The 26,095-nt window shown below is 32.7% G+C and overlaps 4 protein-coding genes across 6 annotated transcripts; 3 read left to right on the forward strand and 1 right to left on the reverse strand.

The window, feature by feature from the left end:
• The first annotated feature begins 6,812 nt into the window (after nucleotides 1-6,812).
• LOC111299262 (mitochondrial carrier protein CoAc1-like) lies at nucleotides 6,813-10,519 on the forward strand. The gene is made up of 7 exons (XM_089747265.1): nucleotides 6,813-7,685; nucleotides 8,039-8,124; nucleotides 8,210-8,417; nucleotides 8,814-8,946; nucleotides 9,228-9,412; nucleotides 9,768-9,899; nucleotides 10,107-10,519. Exons 1-7 carry the CDS (start codon nucleotides 7,494-7,496, stop codon nucleotides 10,206-10,208), a joined length of 1,038 nt encoding a protein of 345 aa, XP_089603391.1. The 5' UTR covers nucleotides 6,813-7,493; the 3' UTR covers nucleotides 10,209-10,519.
• A 1,158-nt stretch (nucleotides 10,520-11,677) lies between these two features.
• On the forward strand, nucleotides 11,678-15,293 carry LOC111299259 (IQ domain-containing protein IQM1-like). The gene is made up of 9 exons (XM_022894343.2): nucleotides 11,678-11,776; nucleotides 11,968-12,477; nucleotides 12,575-12,689; nucleotides 12,787-12,852; nucleotides 13,400-13,488; nucleotides 13,591-13,678; nucleotides 13,773-14,003; nucleotides 14,092-14,193; nucleotides 14,321-15,293. Exons 2-9 carry the CDS (start codon nucleotides 11,996-11,998, stop codon nucleotides 14,777-14,779), a joined length of 1,632 nt encoding a protein of 543 aa, XP_022750078.2. The 5' UTR covers nucleotides 11,678-11,776; nucleotides 11,968-11,995; the 3' UTR covers nucleotides 14,780-15,293.
• Nucleotides 15,294-17,055: 1,762 nt separating this feature from the next.
• Nucleotides 17,056-19,333, forward strand: LOC111299260 (protein IQ-DOMAIN 6-like). The gene is given in 6 exon segments (XM_022894344.2): nucleotides 17,056-17,269; nucleotides 17,358-17,603; nucleotides 17,999-18,226; nucleotides 18,301-18,414; nucleotides 18,489-19,128; nucleotides 19,131-19,333. Coding segments are annotated over 6 exon segments (1,341 nt in total). The 5' UTR covers nucleotides 17,056-17,203; the 3' UTR covers nucleotides 19,178-19,333.
• On the reverse strand, nucleotides 18,482-21,585 carry LOC111299261 (heat stress transcription factor A-2-like). Of its 3 annotated transcripts, XM_089747264.1 has the most exons (4): nucleotides 21,033-21,585; nucleotides 19,966-20,864; nucleotides 19,650-19,874; nucleotides 18,482-19,118 (listed from the first exon to the last, which is right to left on the reverse strand). In XM_089747264.1, exons 1-2 carry the CDS (start codon nucleotides 21,351-21,353, stop codon nucleotides 20,055-20,057), a joined length of 1,131 nt encoding a protein of 376 aa, XP_089603390.1. In that variant the 5' UTR covers nucleotides 21,354-21,585; the 3' UTR covers nucleotides 18,482-19,118; nucleotides 19,650-19,874; nucleotides 19,966-20,054. The 3 variants fall into 3 exon arrangements, with proteins under 3 accessions (XP_089603390.1, XP_022750081.2, XP_022750082.2); XM_022894346.2 differs by having other exon boundaries at nucleotides 18,482-19,874; XM_022894347.2 differs by lacking the exon at nucleotides 18,482-19,118 and having other exon boundaries at nucleotides 19,532-19,871.
• Between the last annotated feature and the right edge of the window lie 4,510 nt (nucleotides 21,586-26,095).

Here is a 26,095-nt window from a genome sequence, read left to right on the forward strand (position 1 = left end):
AGATTGTCCAAGGGTTTTTTTTAAATAAATTATCAAAAATTAAATTTTATCATTGAAATAAAATTGTCAACATGTTACATAACTATTGATTCTAGTTATTATTTATAGCAGGGGGAATCCTTCTTCGAAGTTTGGCAATATTAAAAAATGAAATGTGACATCAAAGTTGGTAAATTAAATATTTCCTAATAGTTTTAGTTCAAATTAAATTAAAAAATGGTAAATTAAAGAACAAGTTGACATGTTAATTTAAGTTAATTTTCGACAAAGTTTAATGATAATATTTTATAATTAAATACGAAAATTAACTCGTAAAAAATAATTATGATTTTTATGAGCATTTAGATTCTTTGTATTTAGTAAAAATTTTTATTTTAGATTATAATATATACAATTGTATACGAGTTAATCCTTGTTTGAGTTTAATTTATTTATATATAAGATAATTTAGGTCTAATTCGTGTTTGTTAAAGACTTTTAAAAGAAATTTGACCTCGATTCATGTTTAAAGTTTGTTTGAATTCGAAAGTGGATCAAGTTGGATTTGTTTAGTTGTGTTCATGAAAAATAAAATAAATGTATTAATAGAATAGTAAGGAAGATGTTCATGATCTATAGGAAGATTTGATATTCAACTTGGGCCAAGGGCCTTATTAGAGGGCTTAGGAGGCACACCTAGGTAGCTAGGTCCATTTTTGGACGTGAAAATTGAACATTATCAAGATGGTCGATGAGCTGAAAAAGAAAAATAATTATAGCATATCAATTTTACTTGAATCTAATTGGAGATTTGATTTTTTATTCGAGCAAAGATGAGATGAGATGAAGATATGTACTAAATAATGGGAACAAAGATAAAAGTAAATATAATTTTAAATTTTTCATTAAGTACGAAAATAAAGACAATCGATATAATATTTATCTTATAATTATATTATATATATATTTGGTAAGTAGGTTTTTTATTAAAAAATATAAATTATTATTTTAAATTAATTAAAATTAATATATTTTATTTAAAAATATATGTTAATATATATTTATAAAAAATTACATAAATATGTAAGATATAAATTAAAAAAATAATTTTTATTTTTATTTTTTAAAAAAATTTATTGGTTCTAGAATTACTTATACTTGTTAAATTTCTACAAAGATGGAGACGCGAGTAGATTTGAAATTTCTATTGGATATGTGTATGGATATGAGAATGAATATAATCCAAAAATTTAAAAATAAAAATGAAAATATTATATCAATCTTATATTCAATTAATCAATGTCTCTAAATAATTTATCATAACTGCCAATGAGCCGCTTTACCAAAAGTGGAACCCTTGACCTTGAAGAGGTGCTAAACAACTTTCAAGTCTGCCTCCTAACCTCTGTTTTCCTGTCCTTCCACTCCTTAATTCAAGCAATTCCTTCTTTGACAGAAAATGACACCAACACAATCACCAAAAAAAGGAGGAAAAAAAAAAGGGGGTGCAAAGGGTAATCATCTAACATTTCAAACTTCCCATATTTTTATGTTTCAACTACGGGAAGGATGATTCCCTTAGATGATGATCCCCTAATACATTCAGCATTGCTATTTTCTCTCCTGGTGGCAGGCATGGCTGCAACCATTGCTATAATCACTGGTCTATGCGGGTTTAGGAGAAAACCATCACCAGATTTATCAGCCCCTCATTTAGCAGAGCAGTCAGATTGTGATATTCCACCATCCAATGCAACAGAAACAACATTGGTACCACCCCAACAAGCCACCACATCAACAGCACTAGCAACAGATGAAGTAATCAAAGAATTGCCCCCACCACCCGGAACGAGGGCATTAAATGAGACCTATTCTTGCAATAATTTCATGACAAAATCCGTGTCGACACGAAAAATAAGCTCAACCTTGAGCGTGAAGTACGCAAGAAGCATTTCGGTGAGCAAGATTCTAGAGAAAAAGAGATCAAAAGCTGAAAATTCTGTTTGGACAAAGACAATTATATTAGGGGAAAAATGTAAAGTTCCATCCCATGATTACGATGACGATGATGGTGGTGTTATCTATAATGGCAAGGGTAACACAGTTTCAGCATACCATCCCAAGACCCCGGGCACCATATCCATTTCTAGAACGACGATTCCCGATCAAGATAAGGAGAAAGGGACAACAAGAAACGAGGAAGAAGATTCTTTATGTTAGTGGAGAATCCATGTTAAAGGTAGTTGGCATAGATTCGTGTTGTTTTTTGAAAGAATGCAATTGTTTCTGTTGGCCAAATGCAAATTAAAGACAATTGAATTTCCTGCATTAGTGCGAATTTACTTTCCTAGTCAACGAGCTTGCTTGAATTACAAGGTATATGGATAACCTTTTCTTTATTTTTCTTCAAATATGGTAAGTGGATATATAGAATTCTTCAAAGCCAGTAATTTATGCAGGAGCGTCACAAACAGTAATGAGTTTTTTCTCAAACCAAAGTATTTTAAAATCTTTATTCTTAAAATGGGATAATTTTAATCTTATTTCTCAAATTAAGGTATTTTAGACATGTCAACATGCCACGTCATCTTTATCATTATTAATTTATATAAAAATTAATAAAAATAAAAATTAAAAAATTGGTAGAGTTGGGATTTTAATAATGAATAAAAAGAAAAATTATAGCAGGAGGCCAATGCCTCAAAGAGATTCTCAACCATCAACAAGGAAACACAGAGAAAATACAGAGCTTGGGCATAACCAAGCAAAATCAGAAACAAACTTGCAAACAAGAACTGTTAACCACCAAGCCATGAACATCTCAACTCTTTATATCGACTTCTGCTTTTGCTAAATCTTCTGGAATCAGTTTTATGAAATTTCATTAAGCAATCTAGGAGATAAACCTTCAGAACTCGCCAAGTTCTTCTAAAAAAATTGAAGTTAAAAGGTCAGGCACTTTTGGACCTTCACCATCCCAAATAGCAACTTTGAGTTCTTCCATAGAAAAGAGAATCTCCAAATCACCATACAACAATCTGAATTTCAAGTTAGTTACCACCTGCTTATGCCACCAATCAGCTGCAAAATGTTCTTTGGAGAAATCGAAAACCAATGCCTTGACGGTTTTATGCTCTGAGATCCCCACACCATTATCAACAAGCCCCAAGATGGCACTTCTTCTTGCTCTAACTCTGAAATTACTTTTTAAAGAATTAGTATTTTTAGCCTCTCATTCAGCCACAAAACTCAACTTCTATTTCCCAATCAACCCTCTAATTTTAAAAGCACTCCATAATTCCTTAATAAAATACTTTCTTTAAAACAAAAGTAATGGATACTTGAGTTCTTGGATCTAAGTTTTAATCAACAAGAATTTTCAACAAATATTTAGATACCATTTGAAACTGGAAAAGGGAATGCCTAGGATATATAATATCTCATAAATCTCCATTGTTTGATAAATCTCCTTGAGAAGAAAACATCAACCTTATCCCTCAGTTCAATCCATTACATCAAGGGTTTCTTCATGAGATTTTTGACAAAAACACAGTAGGTAGAAAGAGAAAGGAAAGGCTTGAAGGAAGGAGATGATGATGTAGCTTAAAGTACCTTACTTAGGTAAATAAGTTTAAAATTACCCCTATTAAAGAAAAAAGAACTTAAAATATCCTATCGTTGGAAAAAAAACTCAATAGTAATTGTTGTAAATTTCTTTAAAAAAAAAAATGCAAGCAATAAGAACTAAACTTAAAATTTTAATAAATATTAATTTTTTAAAATAATTATATAAATCAATTTAATTAAATTTAAAATTTTATTTTGAATTTTACACGGGAACCGACTAAAAGAGAAAAGAGAACTGTGAAACTTTAAGTCAAGGTTATCAAATCAAACGTTAAAAACCGACATCCTCGTCCATCTAAATAAAGCGATCTTCAGGCCTAGGTTATTGCGCCGTAAATGAAATCACTAACCGTACAGTAATACTAGTTTTAAGCCTGTTCTATGCATTAGTGAGCAAACGACAATAATTTTTATTATATATAATATTATTAATTTTAAAAAATTTATATGAATAAAATAGTGAAAGGTTATATTGGCATAATAAATATATGGTTATATTTAATATACTTGTATTTTTTATAGTATTGAAAAGTCAAATTTTAATTTCTATCAAACATTTAAAAATATTTTATAATTTCAAAATTTTAAAGTCAAGAAAATTATTTTTTTATTCAAAAAATTAATTATCAAATATTACTTATTTGAACGTTTAAAGTTTTATATTTGTATTATGTACGAAGTAACTGTACCTATAATTTTTTTGTAATATAATATTATTAAAAACTTAAATATAATTATAATTTTAGAGAATAATTTAAATTTTATTTTTATGATTACAAAAATAATGTACTTGTTGATAAAAAAACTTAAGTCACCTTAAATAATTTTTTATCATCATTTTGTTTATAATTTAATAAATAACCCTAATTTGATTATTAAAATAAAGTTATAAAAGTAAAAAACAAAAAAAAAGTGTGATATAGATTTTTTTTCTCACTCAAAAATATAATTTCATTTATAAAACCAAATAATTATAAAACTTAAAAATTTAACCAGAGAAAGCTCCAAAGTATGAATAGAAAAACAATTATAACAACACTTGATAATACACAATTTAATTTATCAAAAAAAACAAAAAAAAACGCAACCTAACCTCTTTGGAGTCTAATACTAACACGCATAAAATAATTTTATTTTTTTCACTTCCATTTTTGTTAAAGAATCAACAATATAGTTTGCTACTTTGCTTTTTTAAAGATATAGGCAAAATCAGTAATTCCAATTTTACTTATAACAATTAAAAACTCTCTACTCATTTCAAGTAAATCTATGTTGAATATTTAACGTATAATTGTCACTTTAAATCTAATACCATATATATTCATCAATTTTTAAAGGAATATATAAATATTTAAATAGATAAAATTACATGTTTAAGAAATCAATGTGAAAATAAAATTTGATATTAATTGTATGAAAATTTTTATAATATTACTATATTAAATTTATAACTTAATTGTACGTATATTTTTTTTTAAATAGATGAAGAAGTAGAATTAATATATATAGAGAGAGAGAAATTATTTGATATACTGACAATAAAATTTTTTACTCTACAAGCGAAATTAAGATAATGACATATATCTTTTTTTTTTTTAAATAATTTTTTAAAATATATAAGAGACATGTATCACCATCTTAATTTTATATATAGAGTTAAAAAACTCCAATATCAATGTATTTAATAATTTTTCATATATATATATATCTTATATTATGAAGTAGTTAAACTTATATTAAAACCAAACCATTAGTATTTTTATTTTAATGCTGTGTGTGTTTTTGTTATGAATTTGTGGCATATCAATATGGTATCTTAAAGTATCTATTTAAAAAATAAAATGAATTAAGAATATTTATCTAAATATATATATATATAATAATATAGGAAATTGGGTATAAAGTTTCAATTACAGTTTTTGTATATTTTAAATTTTAGGACTTATAAAATAATTTTATAAGAGAACTTATAAAATTATTTTTTCATTTTCAATTGAACCCAATTGATATTTAGTCAGCTCATAATCAATTATATTATTTTAAGGTCGATTTGGCTTAAAATACAATATTTGAGAATTTCTATAATTTGGCTCCTAATCAATGCATAATCACCTAATATAATAGCATTCAAATTAATCAATCGTCTTTGACATATGATTGTAAAATTTTACAAATCAACATAATTTTATCAAGTAATCTCAAAAAATAAATGAAATTCATTAAGTCTATACTAATTAATACCTCGCAAAAGAATATAATTCTTTAGCAACATCATATTCAACACATATATAATTCACCTTTAAATTATAAATTAGAAAAGAAAACGATTATACTAAAATATATAGTTGATAAAAATTACTATTCTAAAAATAAAATTAACAATTGCTCAAACAAAAAAAAAAAAGTAAAATTTCAATAAACTTACAAAAAATAGTAAGCAATACTGCAAAATAAAATTTTTATAAGATAATGGAGATAAAATTGTAATAAAACAAAGTTAGATAATAGTGAAATTTGAATTACTTAATATTTTTTTAAGAATATTTGTATTTATATTATTATCAAGAAATATTATTGTAAATGTATTAAAAAGTTACTATGATTAATCGTTTAATGTAATAAGTAATAGAAAATATGAAATTAATGCATTTTTCCTATAAAATTACAAATTTTGAATTCTTATTTAATCTATTATCTTTTTTAAAAGAAAAATAAAATCTTTCCTAATTTAATTATATCGCTATTGTCAACTCATTAAATGGTTCATTTTATTTCATAATCTATTACATTAAATTTCATTTAATTTTTCATAAGCAATAAAAAATATGAAAATATATTCATGAGCAATCAATTTTTTTTATTTAGAGTCCTTTTTTAATATGCATTATTACCAAATTAATTGTAATTTATTCATAAAAGGTAAAAATATTGAATATTAAATATAATAAATGTAATTAATTTAATCTATCTAATTATTTTTAAGAAATAAAAATATTACTATAAAAAATAATAAAATACATTTATTAAAAATTTTGAGGATTATTATTATTATTATTTTTTTATAAAAAATTTAGGTTTTATACATTCATGCAACGTGTGTTGCGTGGGTTACGTTTGAAGATCCACCGAGCTTAATGAGTCATAGTCACACTACATAGCCACCCTTAAAAATTTCAACAAAACAGCGCCTTTGAAATAAAAAACAAGAAGAAGAAGGATAAAATAAACTAGGGCTTTCGGAAGGAAAGGGCCGAAGGGGGAAGAAAAACCCAAGAAGGAAACCTACTCCTCTTCCTCTGAAGGAGAACAAGTATTTATAGATTCTGGTTACCCAATATTTATATGCTTGTTCTTCCTTCCTGGTACGTTTTCTGAACACCCTTGGATTAGTCTCACATGGGTATGAATGTTTTGAACCTGGAATCGTCGGAAACTCTTTGAATAGATTGGTTTTTGGAGTTCTTGAGGGTTATGTTATTTATGCCTTGAAAGTGGTGGATGTGGGTACTTTAAAGGAGACGTTTTGATGAATCTAGGTTGAGGGTGTCGAAGGTTTTTATGTTATAGATCCCATGGGAGCACTGTTATAACTGAAAGGTAGGTTTTGGGTTGGCAATCTGTGTTATCTGTTTTTCTCTGTATCTTTGGATGTATCTTGTTGTTATTGAAGAAAAGGAACGGCTTGTGAACTTGCCCGACTCTCATCTGGATGTTCTCAGGCCATTGAATCTACCCTTTGAACAGAAATCATTTTCTTTTTGTATCCCAAGAGAAAGATGGGATAAAGAGTTCTTCAAGCTTCAGGGTGGGTAATTATACAATTTGACAGATTTGTTGAATTGAGGAAGATTTTGGTAACATAATTGGTTTGAGTTGGATACTTTGAGATGGGTTCTCCTCAAGGCTCCACATTGACAACAAACATGGCCAGGCTTGTTGATGGTTCAACTGCAGGCAGAGAGGTTTCCCGCATTGATTGTTTGCCTGTTTATGTGAAAGAGCTAATAGCCGGAGGTGCTGCTGGAGCGTTTTCTAAAACTACTGTTGCACCTTTAGAACGGATTAAAATACTATTGCAGGTAAGCCACCTGATTTATCTACGTTGCTTTTCTTTTTTAGATTTTAGCAGCATTCATAATTACAAACCAAAATATGGTGTTTGCTATTTTATCATTTTGCTATGCTGAGCTTAATAAGTTGTGGAGTAGTCCTATTACAATCGAGTAAGTGATTTTTCTGCAAAATCAATTTCATTTACAATGGTGCTTAAGGGTTAGTTATATGTATATATTGTTACTCTGGTGCTTGGTGGATGATTGTCAAGGAACCTACTTGACTATTTGTTGCTTTCTTTGTTTATCCCCACTGATATTTTCAGCTTCATGCATGTTACCAATTGCAGTTTTCATAAGATTCTCTCTCTATTGTACAGACAAGGACTGATGGTTTCCAATCTCACGGGGTGTATAAATCCTTAAGGAAGGTACTAAAGCATGAAGGTCTTCTTGGATTTTATAAGTAAGTTTACAGATTATTTTATCATTTCCTCTATCTCTGCCTTCCCATAGAAGTTAGACTAATTCATGTCCACTCTTACTCGCAGAGGAAATGGAGCCAGTGTTATCCGGATCATTCCTTATGCAGCCTTACATTTCATGACTTACGAGCAGTATCGGGGTTGGATCTCAGATAACTTTTCTTTCTTGGGATCAGGGCCCATTATAGATCTTTTAGCTGGTTCTGCTTCTGGAGGAACAGCAGTGTTATGCACTTATCCGTTGGACTTGGCTCGTACTAAACTTGCTTATCAGGTAAGAAGTTCTCATAAGAAAAGCATAGTTTCTCATAATTATTTTTGAATCCTTCTCCAATTTTCAACTGAGTTGATCTGGCTTGCTGATATTTACAATAAAGTACTTGAGTCATCTTTTTACACTAGTTTAATCAAATCTATTCTTACTGTCATGTAATTGCTGATTCTGTTTGTGGATTTGAATTACTAAAGTACTCATGGCATTCGCTCCCAATGGAAGATTTTTTAAATGAACTCGTGGCAGTAAAGAATTGATGCTTTGGGAACAATGAAACCCATTTCTTGGATAAATGTCACTGCTTATCATGTTCTCCTTGGATAAATTGGATTACTGAAGGAAATGAATGTTATTTACTCTATTTTACCTTTCCAATTAACTCTTATGGTTCAACAGGTTGTGGACACCAGAACAAATTTCGGGTGTGGTATAAGAACTTTATATCCTCGACCTGCATATAGTGGCATAACGGATGTGCTGACAACTGTTTACAAGGAAGGAGGAATACGCAGATTATATCGAGGTGTAGGTATGTAGGCAGTTGTTTTTAATGCTTCATATTACAGATTGAGAATGAATTTGTTAATTTGACAAAGGCTTCTAGTTTTGTGGGTAAGTTATTTTTATAAGCCGCACAATCATTCTTGTTGTCTTGTTTAAAGCATCTTCACCTCTTCATGATAGTAGAGATTCATAATTTTAACATGCAATCCTGAAATGTTTTTTTAATACTTTAGTTGCTTCATTTTGCATCTTACTTGTTTTCTTTTCAAGTTGTGCCTGCTTAATGAAACTTTTTGCTTTACATAGGTCCAACACTCACTGGGATCCTCCCTTATGCTGGTTTAAAGTTCTACATTTATGAGAAACTAAAGACGCATGTTCCTGAAGAGCACCAAAAGTCCATTGTGATGCGTCTTTCTTGTGGAGCACTGGCTGGTTTACTTGGGCAGACCTTCACATATCCATTAGATGTTGTAAGGAGACAGATGCAGGTATTGTGCCATAGTAGCTGTACACTTCTAGGAGGGTGTAATTACTATTCTATTTTGTTGGGAATTGGCAAATGATGTCTCTTTCATGTGTTATTGTTAACATGGAAACTTTTGTGGGCTGTTTCCCATGTTTTGAGGTACACATGTACTATAGTAAGTGCTTGATATATTTAACCTTATTAGTTAAATAAACTGGTTTGGAAATTGGAAGTAGTCTGATTCAACCTGAGATACTTGCTCTGTGTTTTGTTGATATTAAACATATCGAATCATTAGTGTCTCTCTCCTCTTTGCCATTGGCACCTAGTTTGTGATTGACACATCTAGGAAGTAATTTTTGAATGTTACCCTACAGGTTGAAAGTCTTCAGTGTTCAACAATCCAGGGTGATACGAGATACAGAAACACATTGGATGGACTTACTACTATTGTCCGTAATCAAGGATGGAGACAATTGTTTGCAGGCTTGAGCATAAATTATATTAAGGTAGTTTATATACTCTGCACAATATCAACATAGCTGCTCACTTTTGTTTAGTTTTATCCCCTTCTGTCCTAACTGCTAAGAAACAAAAAAAAAATAGTACTTGTAAGATACAGATGGACAGTTATTTAGAGTTGATTGTGACCTTTGTTATATAATTTCCAATTTTATTTGGCCTTATAATGAATTGTGTTACAATTTGGTTGTTAGATTGTTCCTTCTGTCGCTGTTGGATTCGCAGCATATGACATGATGAAGGCTTGGCTTCGCATACCTCCCCGACAGAAGTCACAAACAGTATCTTCTGGATAAAACAGAGACGGATTAACAATTGGGGCAATGGAAATCCTAAAAACTTCTAAGTAGTATCATATAACTAAGAAAAGTTTTAGCACCCAAACTTTAGATGGTTGTGCTTATTATTTTTATTTGCAGGGTATTGTATCAGAAAACAAAACTGAGGTGCAAGAGTGAAATGAACGTGTATTAATAATAGGATTGAGCTCAAGATGCTTATGCTTATTGTACTTTTTTATGTAGTGTTGTTATTGGGCGAGGCATGTAAAATACCATATCTTGGTTCAACTTTTCAGAAAAATATCAGACATGGCTATTCAATAGAATTAAGATGTTTGGTCTCAACAAAATAAATGGGGTATGGTTTGTGACATTAAAACATTTAGGTAGCATTCATTTATTGATTTCGGATGACTTTCTTGCATTACAATCACAGTCGGCAATAGTTAGATGGACCAGAGTGAAGGGACCACTGTCTGGAATTGAAAAAATTGTACATTGTATTTGTATGTATGTTGGTAACAGTAACTAAGACGTTGGAACTGAGGTAATAGCTTCGATAACCTTGTTTCAAGTGGATAACGACCTCAAATGAAGGTTACTTAAATGTCAAGTAGGAAATGTCAGGTCCCCAATTTTTGCAGAAATTCTCAAGCCAATGGAATTATATTAATCCATAAGATCATTCATTTGAGAAATTAAAGTTATATGTACATAGTTTGTTTGCTTTCAAATTGTACTTAAAATCTTTATTTTATTTCTAGAGTGTTGGGTTCTACTGATTTAAGGTCGGAAACAATTAATGTTTTGTATATTAACAAGCCTTGATAATAAAATTATGATTCCATGCATGCATGATGTATCATTTCTTGACATATGCTAGTAAATTAAAAGAATAAACATCCCCCTATTTCACTAAAACGAATCAAGTGCCTAGTAAAAAAAGAGTAGATTCATGGAAGTCATGAAAAGGTCAATGGATTATCACGAGTTGGTAGGGGTGGAAGATTTCCAGCATGGCTGAAAACGATGTTCCATCGACAACAGTACAAATATCACAATTATGCGCCCCCCCCCCCCCCCCCCAACACCACCAAACACAGAAAGGGTAGAAAGAAATGGGGCAGTTGTAGTAAAATATAAAATAAGTACCTGTTTAGCTTATAGCCTCATGCTTCTATAATTTTATTTCTTTATCTGCTTTATTTTTTTTTTCTGCCGTTTAAAACATGTTTCCTCTAACTGGCGCTTCTTCAATCCTTCTCATAAACTTCTTTGAAGGTGCCCTTAACCCTGCTATGTTGACTTTTTTCCTCCAAGCTTAGCTATTTCAGTGAAATTGGGTAACTGACTTTATGCATGACACGCCAACTTTGAATTGGTTTAACCTTGTCCTTCATAGTATTAATTTTCCACGTAGTGGCAGTAGCTTTGATTGTTCAAACTACCCTATATATAAACTGTCTTACATAGTTTAACAAGTTGCCTTGCTTTGCAGTTGGACTCCATAGTCTTCTCCTTGCAACTTCCAAGTTTGAGAAAAGTTTTCTGGTTTTTTGACTGCTTGTTTCTGTGATCTGTAGGTGAGGTTCTTGATTACATTTTTTGGTTTTGATTTTTTCTATCTAGTTCTTCTTTCTTTTTTGAAGATCAATTTGTTGTTTTTTCCTGTGGAAAATTTTCTTCTGGTTCCCTTTCCTAATTAACTCAAGGGGACTAAGGGGATTGCTTTCTTTCAATCTAATGAGCATGTTTGATAATTCTAATGTCACAGGTTAGAGTCTATAAGAGCTTTTAAAGCAATGGGTCTTTCCCTTTCTTTGCTTTTATCACCATGGAAGAAAATCCTGAAACATCAGGTTTTTGGTTATGCCGACACCTTAGAAAAGGTTATTGTAAGGTCCATAAGCCTTGAAAGAGATGATGGAGAGGAGACCCTAAAAGCAGAGAGTTTCAAGAAGGATGATTCAAAGTCTCCAACTAACAAGTTTGATTGTTTGAATAATGGTGGTGATTCCAATGAACCAAAGCTTGAAGCATCCGATTCATTCAAACAATTACCTTTTGATCAAGGGAATGCAAATTCAGTTGTCTCAAATGATAAAGCGAATAGAATCATTATACCAATAAGACCCACCATAAAACTCCCTGAACCAGTGGTATTTTTTTCTCCAAGGCCCGCTAGTGAGCTTGATGCTGCTGCTACTAGGCTTCAAAAAGTTTACAAAAGTTATAGGACAAGAAGGAACCTGGCAGATTGTGCAATAGTGGTTGAGGAGCTCTGGTTTGTCTCCAAATAATCTCAATTTCCAAGTGCTCTTTTTTCGGTGTTTTTGATTTTGAGTAATTTGTTTGGTTCTTAAATTCATTCAACATTGTAGGTGGAAGACCTTAGATTCTGCAGCATTGAGAAGGTCTTCTGTTTCGTTCTATGACATTGAGAAACAAGAAACTGCCATATCAAAGTGGGCACGGGCTAAAACAAGGGCTGCCAAGGTACTTTACTAAGCCTTTCTCAATAGTCCTTGAAATGTGGTTTGCTATTTTTCATATTTGCTTGAAGACTAACAAGAGAACCCTTTTGAGTTTGTAGGTTGGGAAGGGTTTGTCTAAGGATGAGAAAGCTCAAAAACTAGCCCTGCAACATTGGCTTGAAGCTGTAAGCCCATATTATCCCTGTTGATTTGCATTCTAGCAGACTAGGTTGCTTTAGGCAGCTTGTTTTGCTTATTCAAGTTTTATGCAAGAACTAAAATCTTAGGACCATCAAATTTTCTTTCAAAATTGGCTTTCCATCCTTCAAAAAGTAAATATTTATATCCTCTGGAGTCCCATATGTTGGTGTAACCATTCTGTATTGACTTTCATATCTAGCTATAGCTAAACTCTTGCTAAGACATGGTATCATTGGAACCTGGTTCAATAACTTCTTGAGTTTTGATACGCATCAGTCTCTGTTCTTAAAAGAAAAAAAGTTTGGATTTGAGTAACTGAACTAGTATATGGCAAAACAATTAATTGTACAACAGAATTCCATTTGCAAATCAAAATTGGTGATTTTTATCAAAATTTGATGGTTTGGTTCGATCGAAATTCATATTAGATGGGCTGATATCTGTCAAAATAATATTGTTATCAGGGGGAATTACATTTTAGGATAAATCAAGGAAATTCCATAAGTAACTGTTCTTTTTATATTTCTGCAGATTGATCCACGCCATCGATACGGACACAACTTACACTTCTACTATGATGTCTGGTCAGCAAGCAAGAGCACACAGCCTTTCTTCTACTGGTAATGGATATTTCATAAAAACGATTTAAAAGTTACATGAGTGAAGGTTAATTTTTTTTACATACTGATATCTGAAATCCATTTTCCATCCTGGAATTGAAGGTTGGATATTGGCGATGGCAAAGAACTAAATCTTAGGAAGTGCCAAAGAACAGATCTACAACGGCAATGCATTAAATATCTTGGACCAGTGAGTCTTGTTACTTCTATACCTTGTGAAATGCACCAATTCTGTCAAAAATGTATTGTGCATTTCGTAATCATATCTGTTACTTCGTTTGCAGAAAGAGAGGGAAGCATTTGAGGTGATTGTGGAAAGTGGAAAGCTTGTTTACAAGCAATCTGGAATGCTTGTTAACACCATTGAGGGTTCTAAGTGGATTTTTGTACTAAGCACATCAAGATCCTTATATGTTGGGCAGAAGAAGAAAGGTGTTTTTCAGCACTCAAGTTTCCTTTCCGGTGGGGCTACAACAGCTGCTGGAAGATTGGTGGCTTCTCAAGGAGTTCTTGAGGTACATATGGTGTAATGCAAACACCAATACACCAATTATTTTTCCCTTGATTTTCCTTTTTATGCTAAATGCTTCTGTTCTTCTCCAGGCTATTTGGCCTTACAGTGGTCACTACCTCCCAACCGAAGACAATTTCAAGGAGTTCATTATTTTCCTTGAGGAACACAATGTCGATTTGACCAACGTCAAGGTAATAAAGCATTTTTGTTCAGAGATGTTCTTAGCTTCATAGTATCTAACAGCATAGTTACACAGATAGCCACCAAAACTGATTCATCTTTTCAGAATAGCTCTCACATTTCTCATTCCTTGTGCAGAGATGTGCTATAGATGATGACTATACCTCGTACAAAGTTGCTGGTGATGAGTCCAAGCATGGGGAGATCAAAGATCCAGCGGCAACAGCAAAATCAACGGATTCAAAGGCTGTGGATGTTGATGGATCCGCAAATGATGCATGCATCAGAATTCTACAAAGTGGCACTGGCAGCAGTGCAGCCAATGAGGAAGCACCAGCATTCAACATGGCCAAGCGTTTGTCTTGCAAGTGGACAAGTGGGGTTGGCCCTCGCATTGGGTGTGTCAGAGACTACCCAACGGAACTTCAATTCCAAGCTCTGGAAAAAGTTAACCTCTCTCCCAGAGTCACTCCTGGCCGCTTTGGGAACTCTGGTCCAATACCTTCACCACGACCAAGCCCCAAAATTCGAGTCTCACCCAGGCTTGCATACATGGGACTCCCTAGCCCAAGGGTGTCAGTTATGGCTAATAATTAAAGCTTTTTGAGCATTCACCAAATGATAAATGACCAAGGTCGGACACTTCTTGTGCCCACAATTTTTTAGCAAAAGTGTACATAGCGGTAGTAATAAAAATGTAAAATAGGTGAAGGGGTCTGAATCTGACCAAACATTCTCTGTTTTTTTTTTTTTTTATTAAGGTTTTTAGATACTAGAACCCCTTTTGTCATGCGAAGAAAGTTGTTGTTTTTGAAATAATGAAGAGTTCCTGGAAGATGCAAGGGCTTTACTTTCCAATCCCAACTGCTTTACTTTGTCGTGTGGTTGTTGGTACTCACCATAAAGCCAGAGCGTGGAAAGTGCAATGGGTATGAAAGGCGGTGCTGGGTCAAGCGCACGTGAGACAGACGACGGACAAAGGTGAACATTCCTGGAACTATGAGCTTTGACTATTGACTGTGAGAGGGGTCAAAGTCAATCCATTTCCCTTAACTATGAGTCCAACTTAATTTAATCCGTATTTATCTTATAAGATTTTTTTTAAATCCAATTTTGAGTTGGTCAGATCGAGTTTTAGATTTAATGTTGAGTCGACATTAGATTTTAAGCAAATTAATCTTGACCTCACTTGAAATATACATTAAAATATTTTTATTATTTATTTATATTTAAAAATTATAATTTATTAATTTTAAATTAAATTAAACCAATTATAATTTTATATAATATCAAATCGATTTAAAATATAAAATATAATATTAAAAATCAAATTCAATATTAAAAATATAAAATTTGATTAATTAAAATCTCGTTAGATACATTCAGTTGTCATTTCTAAGTCTATCACGCTCAAGAACTCACATTTCCCTTTTTTCGGGTAAAAATATGGACCTGAAATACTACTAGTAGTAATACAATTGTTTTGAAGACAATTTTCTTGGTTGTAGGTTTGCAGCATAATAGATAAAAGAGATGGAGCTAAAGTCCGATATTCGATTTTATGTATAGTAACAGAAATCTATTATATAAATGCAGTATTTTAAAATCACCATTAACATTAGTTCTATCACTGCCTCAAACACCGTTTTAATGAAGGTGAGATTCAACCTTAAAACTCTTCAATGAAAAGCTTGACTCCATTAACAATCATATCAGATAAACCTTGTCAGGACAAAACAGTTGATTACCCTTGTAGTTAATTTCATGGCATCTCCTGGTTAAATGCTTTTACTTTAATGCTCCTCTCACTGTCTCACATTTTCCATGGCATCTCCTCTTCACACTTCAGAGCTCCTTTTGGTTCAGTTGCAGCCATTGTCAAACAACCAAAGGGGTTTACGACAGTAGGTTTTGCCATTTTGGTTTTATGAATTGGAAATCTCAGACCATAACAAGTCAGATTGGAAACAAACCCTGATTGTCAAGAAATTTGAAAATCAAAATTTGTCTATACAGAACAATATGAAATCCATCTAGCTGTAAAATTCAGATATGCTACTTGTAGTGTTCTGAATACTTATTTGCATCAGACCAATCAATCTCCCAGCTTTTTTTCACAGCTTTGAATCATTTGAATCATTTTTAAACCAAGGTAACATCACGGGGGGAAGTCCTAATTGTTTTTTTTTGTTTTTTTCTTTCCAAAGAAAATGATTTTGAAAAGTCAGATTGAACAGAGATTTAACACTGTCCATACAAGTGTCCCAAGCCAATTACTTGAAAATGCCACACAGCGTAACACTGTTTTACTGTGACAAGGAAGCCACATCTTCAATGCACTGACTAGGGGATTCTTTGTCGGCTAACTTGTTGTCTTTTTTGGTAACTTTTCATGTACGACAACAAAGGGATCGTACCTTTTCATGACAAATTTTCCTGAAAGCAGTGTAAAAAACTAAAAATAGTTCCAAATACAAGAACAGATAGTCTCACCACAAAGAGAAATGCCATTGAGCGGGATCAAGATAACCCTTCTTTGTCCGTTGGTTTATTTTGAATTTCAAAATATCGAACAGTATAATTGGACGTTGTAAACCCACTATACCTGTAACCCCAAACCCACATTCCCCACATTTGCCCCACGTTTCTCTCTCTTTCCTTCTGGTTTCTGGTTCTTTGTTGTTACCCAAAACTTTGTATTTTGGGCTCTTTGGGAGCTTTATTTCAGCTCTTTTCATTTGGGTATTCTTGCTTTAAGTTTTCACTCAACCTGCTTTCTTTTTCTTCTTTGAGCCTTGTCGAAGACTCGAAGTCCTATTTTTTCAAAAACAATTTCCTTTTTGTCGCTCTTATCCTGTTATTAATTATTCTCATTGCTGCCCATTTCCTTTGTCTTACCAAGTTGCCTTCTTTTGAGCTAGTTGAGATCAAACTTGTTTCATTTCTCCATTTGTTTCTTCCCTCAAAGAAAAAAAAAACTGTTTTTTATAGCTCTGACAAAATATATACCTTGAACTGTCAATGGGTGCTTCAGGGAAATGGGTGAAATCACTTATTGGTATTAAGAAGACTGAAAAAGAGGACCAAGTAAGCTTTGTGCTTTTGTGCTTCATTATACAGTTACTTACTGTTATATACATTTAAGCAGTAAAGCACTTTTCTTTTTGCTATGTAGGAAAAGGTGAATAGCAAAAGTAAGAAATGGAGGTTATGGAGGAGTTCTTCAGGGGACTTGGGGTCCTCATGGAAGGGTTTTAAAGGAAAGTTAAAAGCAGATTCTGAACAATCTGATTCTTCACCAAGGAATGATGCTTTCATCGCTGCAATGGCCGCAGTAGTTCGAGCTCCTCCTAAAGATTTCAGAGTTGTAAGGCGAGAATGGGCTGCTATCCGCGTCCAAACTGCTTTTCGTGGCTTCTTGGTAAATTTGAATTTCCTTTTACTGCCATTTGTTTTCTTCAAAGTGAAAGATATTTTCCATGGTAGAGGTTCTTCATTGTTTCTCAATTTAAACAGTTAACACAGCAGTGCAGCCATAGCAGATAGTAAATAAAGATTAGATCTAAATTGATTCAGTGTAAAATAGTAGTGTTATTTGATCGGAATTAAGTTTTTAAGGTACATGTAGTTGCCCTTATTCTTCAGTAAATTTAATGTCAAATTTGTATTGGTGTATTCACACTCGGATCTTCAACTTGTTGGTTCACTCTATTGCTTATGTTTTTCTGTTACGTTCTCCATGCTGATGGTGCTTGTTGCAGAAATATTAGGCTGTTATTGAACCAGCATTCTTATTTAACAGCAATTGTTATGTAGGCAAGAAGGGCTTTGAGGGCTTTAAAAGGAATTGTGAGGCTTCAAGCCTTAGTTCGTGGTCGACAGGTGAGGAAACAGGCTGCTGTGACATTTCGGTGCATGCAAGCTCTTGTTCGTGTTCAGGCTCGTGTTAGGGCTCGTCGTGTGCGTATGTCCATAGAGGGGCAAGCGGTTCAGAAGATGCTTGATGAACACCGCAGCAAGGCTGATGTCCTGAAACAAGCAGAGGTACCACTAACCAAAACTTTAATTGCCACTTCAATTTGCAAATGTCATTATTTGCTGTTCGGAAATATTTTCAGGATGGCTGGTGTGATAGCAAAGGAACACTGGAAGATGTTAAAACAAAGCTACAGATGAGGCAAGAAGGAGCCTTCAAGAGAGAAAGAGCCCTTGCTTATTCTCTTGCTCAGAAGGTATGGAAGTTTTCTAATTTTTGTACCTTTGTCTAATCATGGCAAAAGAAAACTGATGTTCTTTGCTTTTACAGCAATGGAGATCAAATCCTTGTTCTATTACCCAAACAAATAGTTCAATTCCATATCTCAAAAACCAAGAGTTTGACAAGAATAGTTGGGGATGGAGTTGGCTAGAACGGTGGATGGCAGCCAGGCCGTGGGAGACTAGATTAATGGAACAATTAGATGCTGACCCTTCAGAAGCAACTCCACCATCAAAAAGTTGTTCAGAGTGCCTTGTGGGAAAGAATACAAGATCTTCCGAACCATGCTTAGTAAAAGTCAGAAAGAACAATATCACCACTAGGATTTCTGCAAAGCCTCCCCATATTGGTCAAGTTACTCGTTCGTCTTCAAGTCCAAGTTCTGAATTTCGATATGATGAGAGCTCTGCTTCATCTTCAATATGCACTTCTACCACACCAGTTTCTGGAAACACTATCCTGGCTTCAGATAGAACAGAAGAGAGTGGCAATAGTAGGCCAAACTATATGAACTTGACGGAGTCTACCAGGGCAAAACAAAGAGCTGGCAATTATGCCTTTCACAGAATTCAAAGGCAGTCCATGGATGAGTTCCAGTTCAAGAGATCAGCTGCTTTCTATAATGGCGATTCAAAAAGTAGTGCTGGTTCTGATCCTTCAGTCCATATGCCTCGACCACTATATCCACCCAAAGCTCGGTGAAAACTAGGGAGAGTGGCAATTGCTTGCATGAATAGATGGATTAATTGCATGTTTTTTTTCTTGAAATGTCCAACATCTTGTTGTTCATTTTTGTTGAAATGTGTGCACTAAGATGAGAGCAATCTATGGCAAACACCTTATTGAGTATTTTGTATCTGATTCGAGGACAATCCATTCTGTACAATTGTTCATTTAGCTCTTCCTTGAATCACTTTTACTCCAGTTTTTAGCATTTACATGACTGAGGAAATACAACTCAGCCACATATAACATTAATCTTCATGTTCATTTTATAACTGTGAGCTTCAAGCTCCAAAGGTTTTTTCCATTCTCGAAAAATATAGGAATGTATATTCCAGATATAGGTGTATCAGGATATCGAACAAAAGTTTATATCAAAATATGCAGAACCTTTATATACTTATGGATTGCAACTGATGTTTACATAAATTAATGAGAACTTAACAAGGAAACTGAAAGAGCAAACATATATATAAACAGTGGTACCAAAAATCTGGAAGTAGAAGCTCTTGGAAGAATTGGATTGAAAGGGCTCCTCATAAATCTCTTTGGTTACTCCGCTGCCTGCAAAAATTTGCCACAAGAAATAACAAATATCGTGTAACTAGTAAATAAAATTCCAAAGTGAATTAGAAAAGAACCAAAAAGAAATAAAGGATACGGAATAACAGGAACATCTGCTGGCCTCTTAGTAACTTTCACCATTCGCTGCTGTAAGAGAAATCACATACTCCTATTAGTCAAACAAAATACAGAAGCAATATGAACAACAAAGCTACGATGCATGAACATATGGTCATACCAGCTTTAGAAAACCAGGAATGGTGTCATAGAGACCAACTCGAGCCTAGAACAACAAAATTAATCCTAAATTGGGATTAATCTGTTTGGTCATGGCTTTGACCTGAGATAACCCATCTGATCCACAAGGTCCTGCAAATCATCAGCCCAATCAGCAGGGTTTACCTCCACATCAACTTCAGCCTCATAACCCACCAAAACGTCCTCATTTGGTTCACCAACTATTAGGTCTTCGCTTTTTAACTCCTCCCATAGTGTATTATTAACAACCAAATTAGCTTCACTTGATGTGGGCAATGAACTTGTTATCGTATCCTTGATTTCACAGCTTGATTCATTGTTCAATGCAGAAGCGAAAAATGTCTCTATATCAGAATCCATGGTTGCCAATTCTTCTTGCTCCTGATCGGTGTAATCAACAACTTGGTCAGTATCAAGTACCACGGGAATTGCTTCTTCTTGCAAATTCTCTATGCTCGGGCTAGCTGTTAGTCTCCTTTTTCTCCCAATTTCAACACCTTGCATCTGTTTTTTCTGTGCAAATTGCTCGATAAAGGTCGGGTTGCGAAGAGCCTTGGCAAAGAATGTCATTAGCTGCTGTTGCTTCCTCTCTGTTCTTTGTAACCTATCTTCCATTGCAACAATTTGGTCTCTTGAATGCTGCTGTTGTTGCCTTAGTCGCACGATTTCTGCTTGTAACACACTTCGATCTCTCTTCAATCTATCAAGCTCTCCATCTAGTCCAAATTGTCCTAACTCAACACAAGCTCCTCCTCCTTGCTGTTGTGAAGTTTTCGAGATATTTCTTCTCCTCTTGATCGTTTTCAGTAAGTGCTTTTGCCCTCCCAGAAATCCTTCATTGGCAAATTCCCAACGGTCTGGATCAATTTTCCTAAAACCCTGCATTTGATTGAGGCATTTAAGTGATTACTGATTAGTATATCTTGAAATATATTAGACTGAAATCTATCACCAAGACACAGAGACAGCACACCATTTTTAAGTATAGTTCTACAAAATTAGTAACAAAACAAAAAGAAAGACAACATTTTAAAGTGGATTACTTACATATGTATTGAGCTGGCGAATGAAGCTGGAGAAATTGCTGTGCCTGAAGTACCTAGGAAGCACAGTAGTCGAGAAGTTATGAGGATCCCAAATAATGAAGCTATTACGAGCTCTACTCCATGAAACCACCAAGTCCGTCGAAGGATCTTCCACCATTTCAAAAGTCTTGGTCAAGAACGGCGGTGGACCAACCTCGTTAAGCCCTTCCATTGGCTGTGGAGTAACATATGAAGAAGAAGATGATGATGAAGATGATGACAAGCCTGCTGTTCCAGTTGCAAACGTCACCGATTCCTCTTCTTTATTTACCACCCCTTCCATTTCTTGTTTCCTTCTCTTCAATTTTGGTTCTGTAATAAAACTACCAATATTGTGTTCAGTTCATTATCGAAGTTCTGTTCTAAATTTCAGTTTTTGTAGGAAAAAGGAACTGAGAATGTTTTGGGGGAAGTGTAAGTGTTCTTAGTTACAATGTTTGTCCAGTGTCAGGTGGAAGAAAGATAAGTGATGACATAAGGAGCTGGCGAAGAAAGTTCCAGAGAGATTTTGTGTCATCTTCTTTTCGCAAGTAGTTTCTGCCATTTATCAAAAGCACAAGTTCTGGAAACTTCTCCATTTTTCCAGACTCAAAAGCCGAAGGTCTTCTCTAGTTGTCTTCAGCCGTTGATAGTCGTATTATGGAGCCCAATGGATCACTCCAAATCATTTCATGCTTCAGCTTTAGCCACGTAGTTTGCAAAGACAGGCAATGGGGGCTTCGTCAGGCCCCGTTTTCTCTAATTTTAAAGCTATATAGAATAAGCGAAGCCCATTTTGTAGAAGAGCTGCAGAGAGGACTGGGGACCAGAATAAATGATTCGGGCTTCAAAGATTGTTCCGCAATGGAAAACAAATGTACTGCTGGATGAAGTTTGTCCCAAGCTCCAAGTATATGTTGGATCGAAGCCTACTCAATTTTCTTCCTGACTTGGATCAACACAAGAAAACTTGGTCTGCAGTCCGCAAAGGCTTGCTTGCTTTATAAGTTACATTACAGGTCGAGTTTGTTTTTCTTTAAACAAAAGCCATATTGGGTTTTGAGCAAACAAGCATGAAACTCAACCCCGTTCAATAAAACAATGGTAGTGCAATAGGGCACGATGAGATTATTTGTGTATTTATATTATATAAATATTAAATTTTATGTATTTATATCATATTTTATATAAAAATTATATATTAAAATTTATATTAATATAAAAATATAAAATATATATTTTATTTTATTAAATTTATATATAATTATCACTAAAATTTTAATTTTTAAATTTTATGATTTTTAAATTTTTTATTTATATTATATTCATGTAATATTATCGTATTAAACCTTCAATTAGAATCCACTGTAGAAATACTTCCACCATCTGTTCTTTCGGACATTGCCAAATTTGTAATAATAAGAATAAAAAAAAGATACAAAGGATGAAGACCATGCTTGATAGATTAGATTTAATAATATAACAATTCCCCCAAGTGAAAAGTAGAAAGATACGTGTAAGCCAAGTATTTAACTATTTATTTCTTCAAAAAAAAAACTATTTATATAACATGCAATTCCCATCTGACATTCGAAACTACAGTAGTTGCCAAAACGATTGACGAAGGAGAAGGAAGAGATAAAGAGAGAGAGAGAGAGAGAGAGAGAGAGGGCTGCTGCCATGGCTTTTTCTATGACAACCGGCTTAGGTGACTACAGTAGTAGCTATTTGATTTTTGGGACGCTGACATGCCCTTAATTTCTCTCTCGTTCCCAAAAATATAAAAATAATTCTCTTTTTTTTTTAATATAATAATTTAAAACATAATATATAATAGTATATATATAATATAAATATAAAATATAATAATGATATAATTTAAAATTTTATTAATTATTATATTTATATTTAATATAATAAAATATATTTTATATTTTTATATTGATATAAATTATAATATATAATTTTTATATAAAATATGATATTAATATATAAATTTTAATATTTTATATTATATAAATGCAAAAATTATCATTTTTTTTCATCCTACAAGCAGTTTAAGATTACAGTGTGCTGCAAGAGAAAAGGGTGAATTGGAAGTGGGGGTGGGGGGGGGGGGGGAATTGTAATAAACCTACTTGATTTGGTCAAAACTATAGGACGTCATGGCTAAGATATTTGATCCCGTTGCCATTTACAAAATTTTCAAACCGACTGCGCAAGCAAGACCCATAATTAATTTTGGTTCAGTCCAAAATGACTTTTTCTTTTTAACACTTTTAGCCATGGCTAAATCAATATACATATACCTAACCTATAAGCTACATGTACTAACCCGTCACCAATCAGATTCAGGTAGTCAATTCAATTGTCTCATCCTCAAAATATAACCTCTGCTAGCTGTATTCCAGTTTCTTTTTTAACATGAACCATCAAAGTGATTTTCTAGAAGACAAGATTGTACAACTGACACGGTCTTATCCTATTTTGATGGACCTTTTGTATTGACAATTGGGGCAATGGAATTAAAAATTAAAGGAATTCCATCAAAGAATCAAGATTTTTGGACAAATGGGTTGCTGAGAATTCAATGCCCTTTACATTTTTATTAGATTTATCAATTGAAAATATAACTGATAATTTGATACGAATAAATATAAAATATAAAATATAAAAATAATATAATTTAAAAAATATATAATTATTTATAAATATAATAAAATAAAAATTATATTTTATATTTTAATATCAATATAATTATAATATATAATTTTTATATAAAATATAATATAAATATATAAATTTTAATGTTTTATATGAAATTAATATACAAATTCCTTCCCTCACCTCCTTATCTCGTATTTTTGTATGGTGAAAACTTACAACATAAGCAAAAACAGGCACTGCCCACCCCAATCATATTTCGATTGTCCCCATGATCAACCCCTCAATTAATTACATACAATCTGCCACGTGTACGGCCATGATCAGATAGTTTTTCAGACGGAGCAGACCCTTCGTAAGGTAAAGAATGATCCCCCGCCCCTGCGGCAGGAGGATTAACTACATTATTATACTCAAGAGCCGACAAAGTTCAGATCATGACATCACCGGGTCCCACTGTCTGAACTGCGACAGTCCTATCAGGTTGCGTAACCCATGTGTCACCTTCAGGGAACTCATTTCATTAAAAATTAAAAACAAATAATAATAAATAAATAAGTAAATAAATAAACGCCTTATCTTTTTTTTAAGCCAGCGGCGCGACAAACGAGAGGGGCTCGCTAATGTGCGCAAACGGCGATAATGAGCAGTTGAGCACCAATGTAGGACCCTGGAAGTGGAAGCCGGACCCAATATGGATATGATACGGATACAGATCCGGGTCACGGGTGCAGATCTGCTGACAACATCTTATATATCACTGCCGTGTCGATGTACGGAACACGTGTTCACTCACGTGGGGATTGTCAAAATGACGAATCCCGTAAGAAATGCAGAAAACCCCCCCCCCCAAAAAAAAAAAAAAACCAAACTCTCGTGAAGCGCGTGAATGAAGTTTCCAACTTATCAAGAACATGGCAAGGAAATGATTAAATAAAAAAAGAGAGGTTTTAGGTTAATAAAGGTTTTAATAAAGAAAAGTGTTTGACTTTCATGTTAGATTATGATATTTTCTCCACGAATGCCGGAAGAGAGAGAGAGTGTGTTTTCTACGCATGTTCGATGCAATATTATTGAGGTTGGGTGATTATGTGAAAATGGAATTCACCATGTGGAAACACAAAGCACGCCTAGATATATTTTGTGGGTTTCCCACTTGCTACAAGAAAATCTTCTAATTGGCTTTTAGATTTTGTGATTTTGTTGGCAATGTTTATGATAGATGCACACAACGTATTCATCTTGTATTTTAAAAATGAAATTAGAAGGTAATGTATCTTTGAATAGACCACATCAAGAGATTCATGATCATAAATTTTTATATAATTTTTTTGTTTCTTCAATTATATATCTTTTTATCAATAAGCATTTAATATATGAATTAAATGTTCACAATTTATTAAATCGATCTTTTTAAGAGAATATCGATGATAATATTTATGAAATCTTATAATATGCATCTATGAAAGATATCGTGTGTATCGTATTATTTATTTACTAGTACAAGAGCATACCAAACATTAACTCTATTTTAAATATGCACATTCATTTATTCGCGGAGATTAAAGGAAAAAAAAATTTGTGCAAGTATACCTACCATGTGTTTGGTACAGTACTTTATGTAATTAGTAAAGGCAAATTGTTTGACGTAATTAATTCATTGCATGGTGGTGCTTGTATTTTAAGTTCCTTGGAAGTTATGGAATATGGTCAACTTTAGGGGCACTTCACTGATTGACTAATAAAGGAATCACCGAAAGAGTTATTAACTGTAAAATGGGTACACGAAAACACTAGTAATGGCTCATTGAAAGCTGATTTCTTCAATTGGCCCCTTTCATTAAAAAAAAAAAAAACCTTTTAACTATTTTTATATTACAATTAAAGTTCAATTTTTTTAAATTTATGAAAATAAAATTTTGAATACGTTAAATAATTGCCAGAAATATATTTTTAAGATTATTTAAAAAAATTAAATTTAGATAAAATTTAAAACTACCTTTAATTATATAAACACTTGATAATAATCTCTATTTAAACTCATTGATATAAATTTAAGAAACAAGTCCATTGCATTAAAAACAAAAAATGGGTTTAAAAAGTAAAGATGGGCAGACGAGATGGTACTAAGATAATGTCATAAATGAAATATAACAAGCATTCATTGGCCATGGCCATGGCTACAATCAATTAGATCTGAATATCTACAAGTAATATGATGATATAATATAAATATAATATAAAAAAATTAATATAATTTAAAATTTTAATAATAATTGTATGTAAATTTAATAAAATTAAAAAATTAATATTTTATATTAATATAAATTATGATATATAATTTTATATAAATATGATAAAAATATAAAAATATTAATATTT

The sequence above is a fragment of the Durio zibethinus genome, chromosome 18, assembly GCF_047325235.1.
Source record: "Durio zibethinus cultivar Kanyao isolate XHJ-2024 chromosome 18, ASM4732523v1, whole genome shotgun sequence".
In the NCBI taxonomy this organism is placed as follows: domain Eukaryota; kingdom Viridiplantae; phylum Streptophyta; class Magnoliopsida; order Malvales; family Malvaceae; genus Durio; species Durio zibethinus.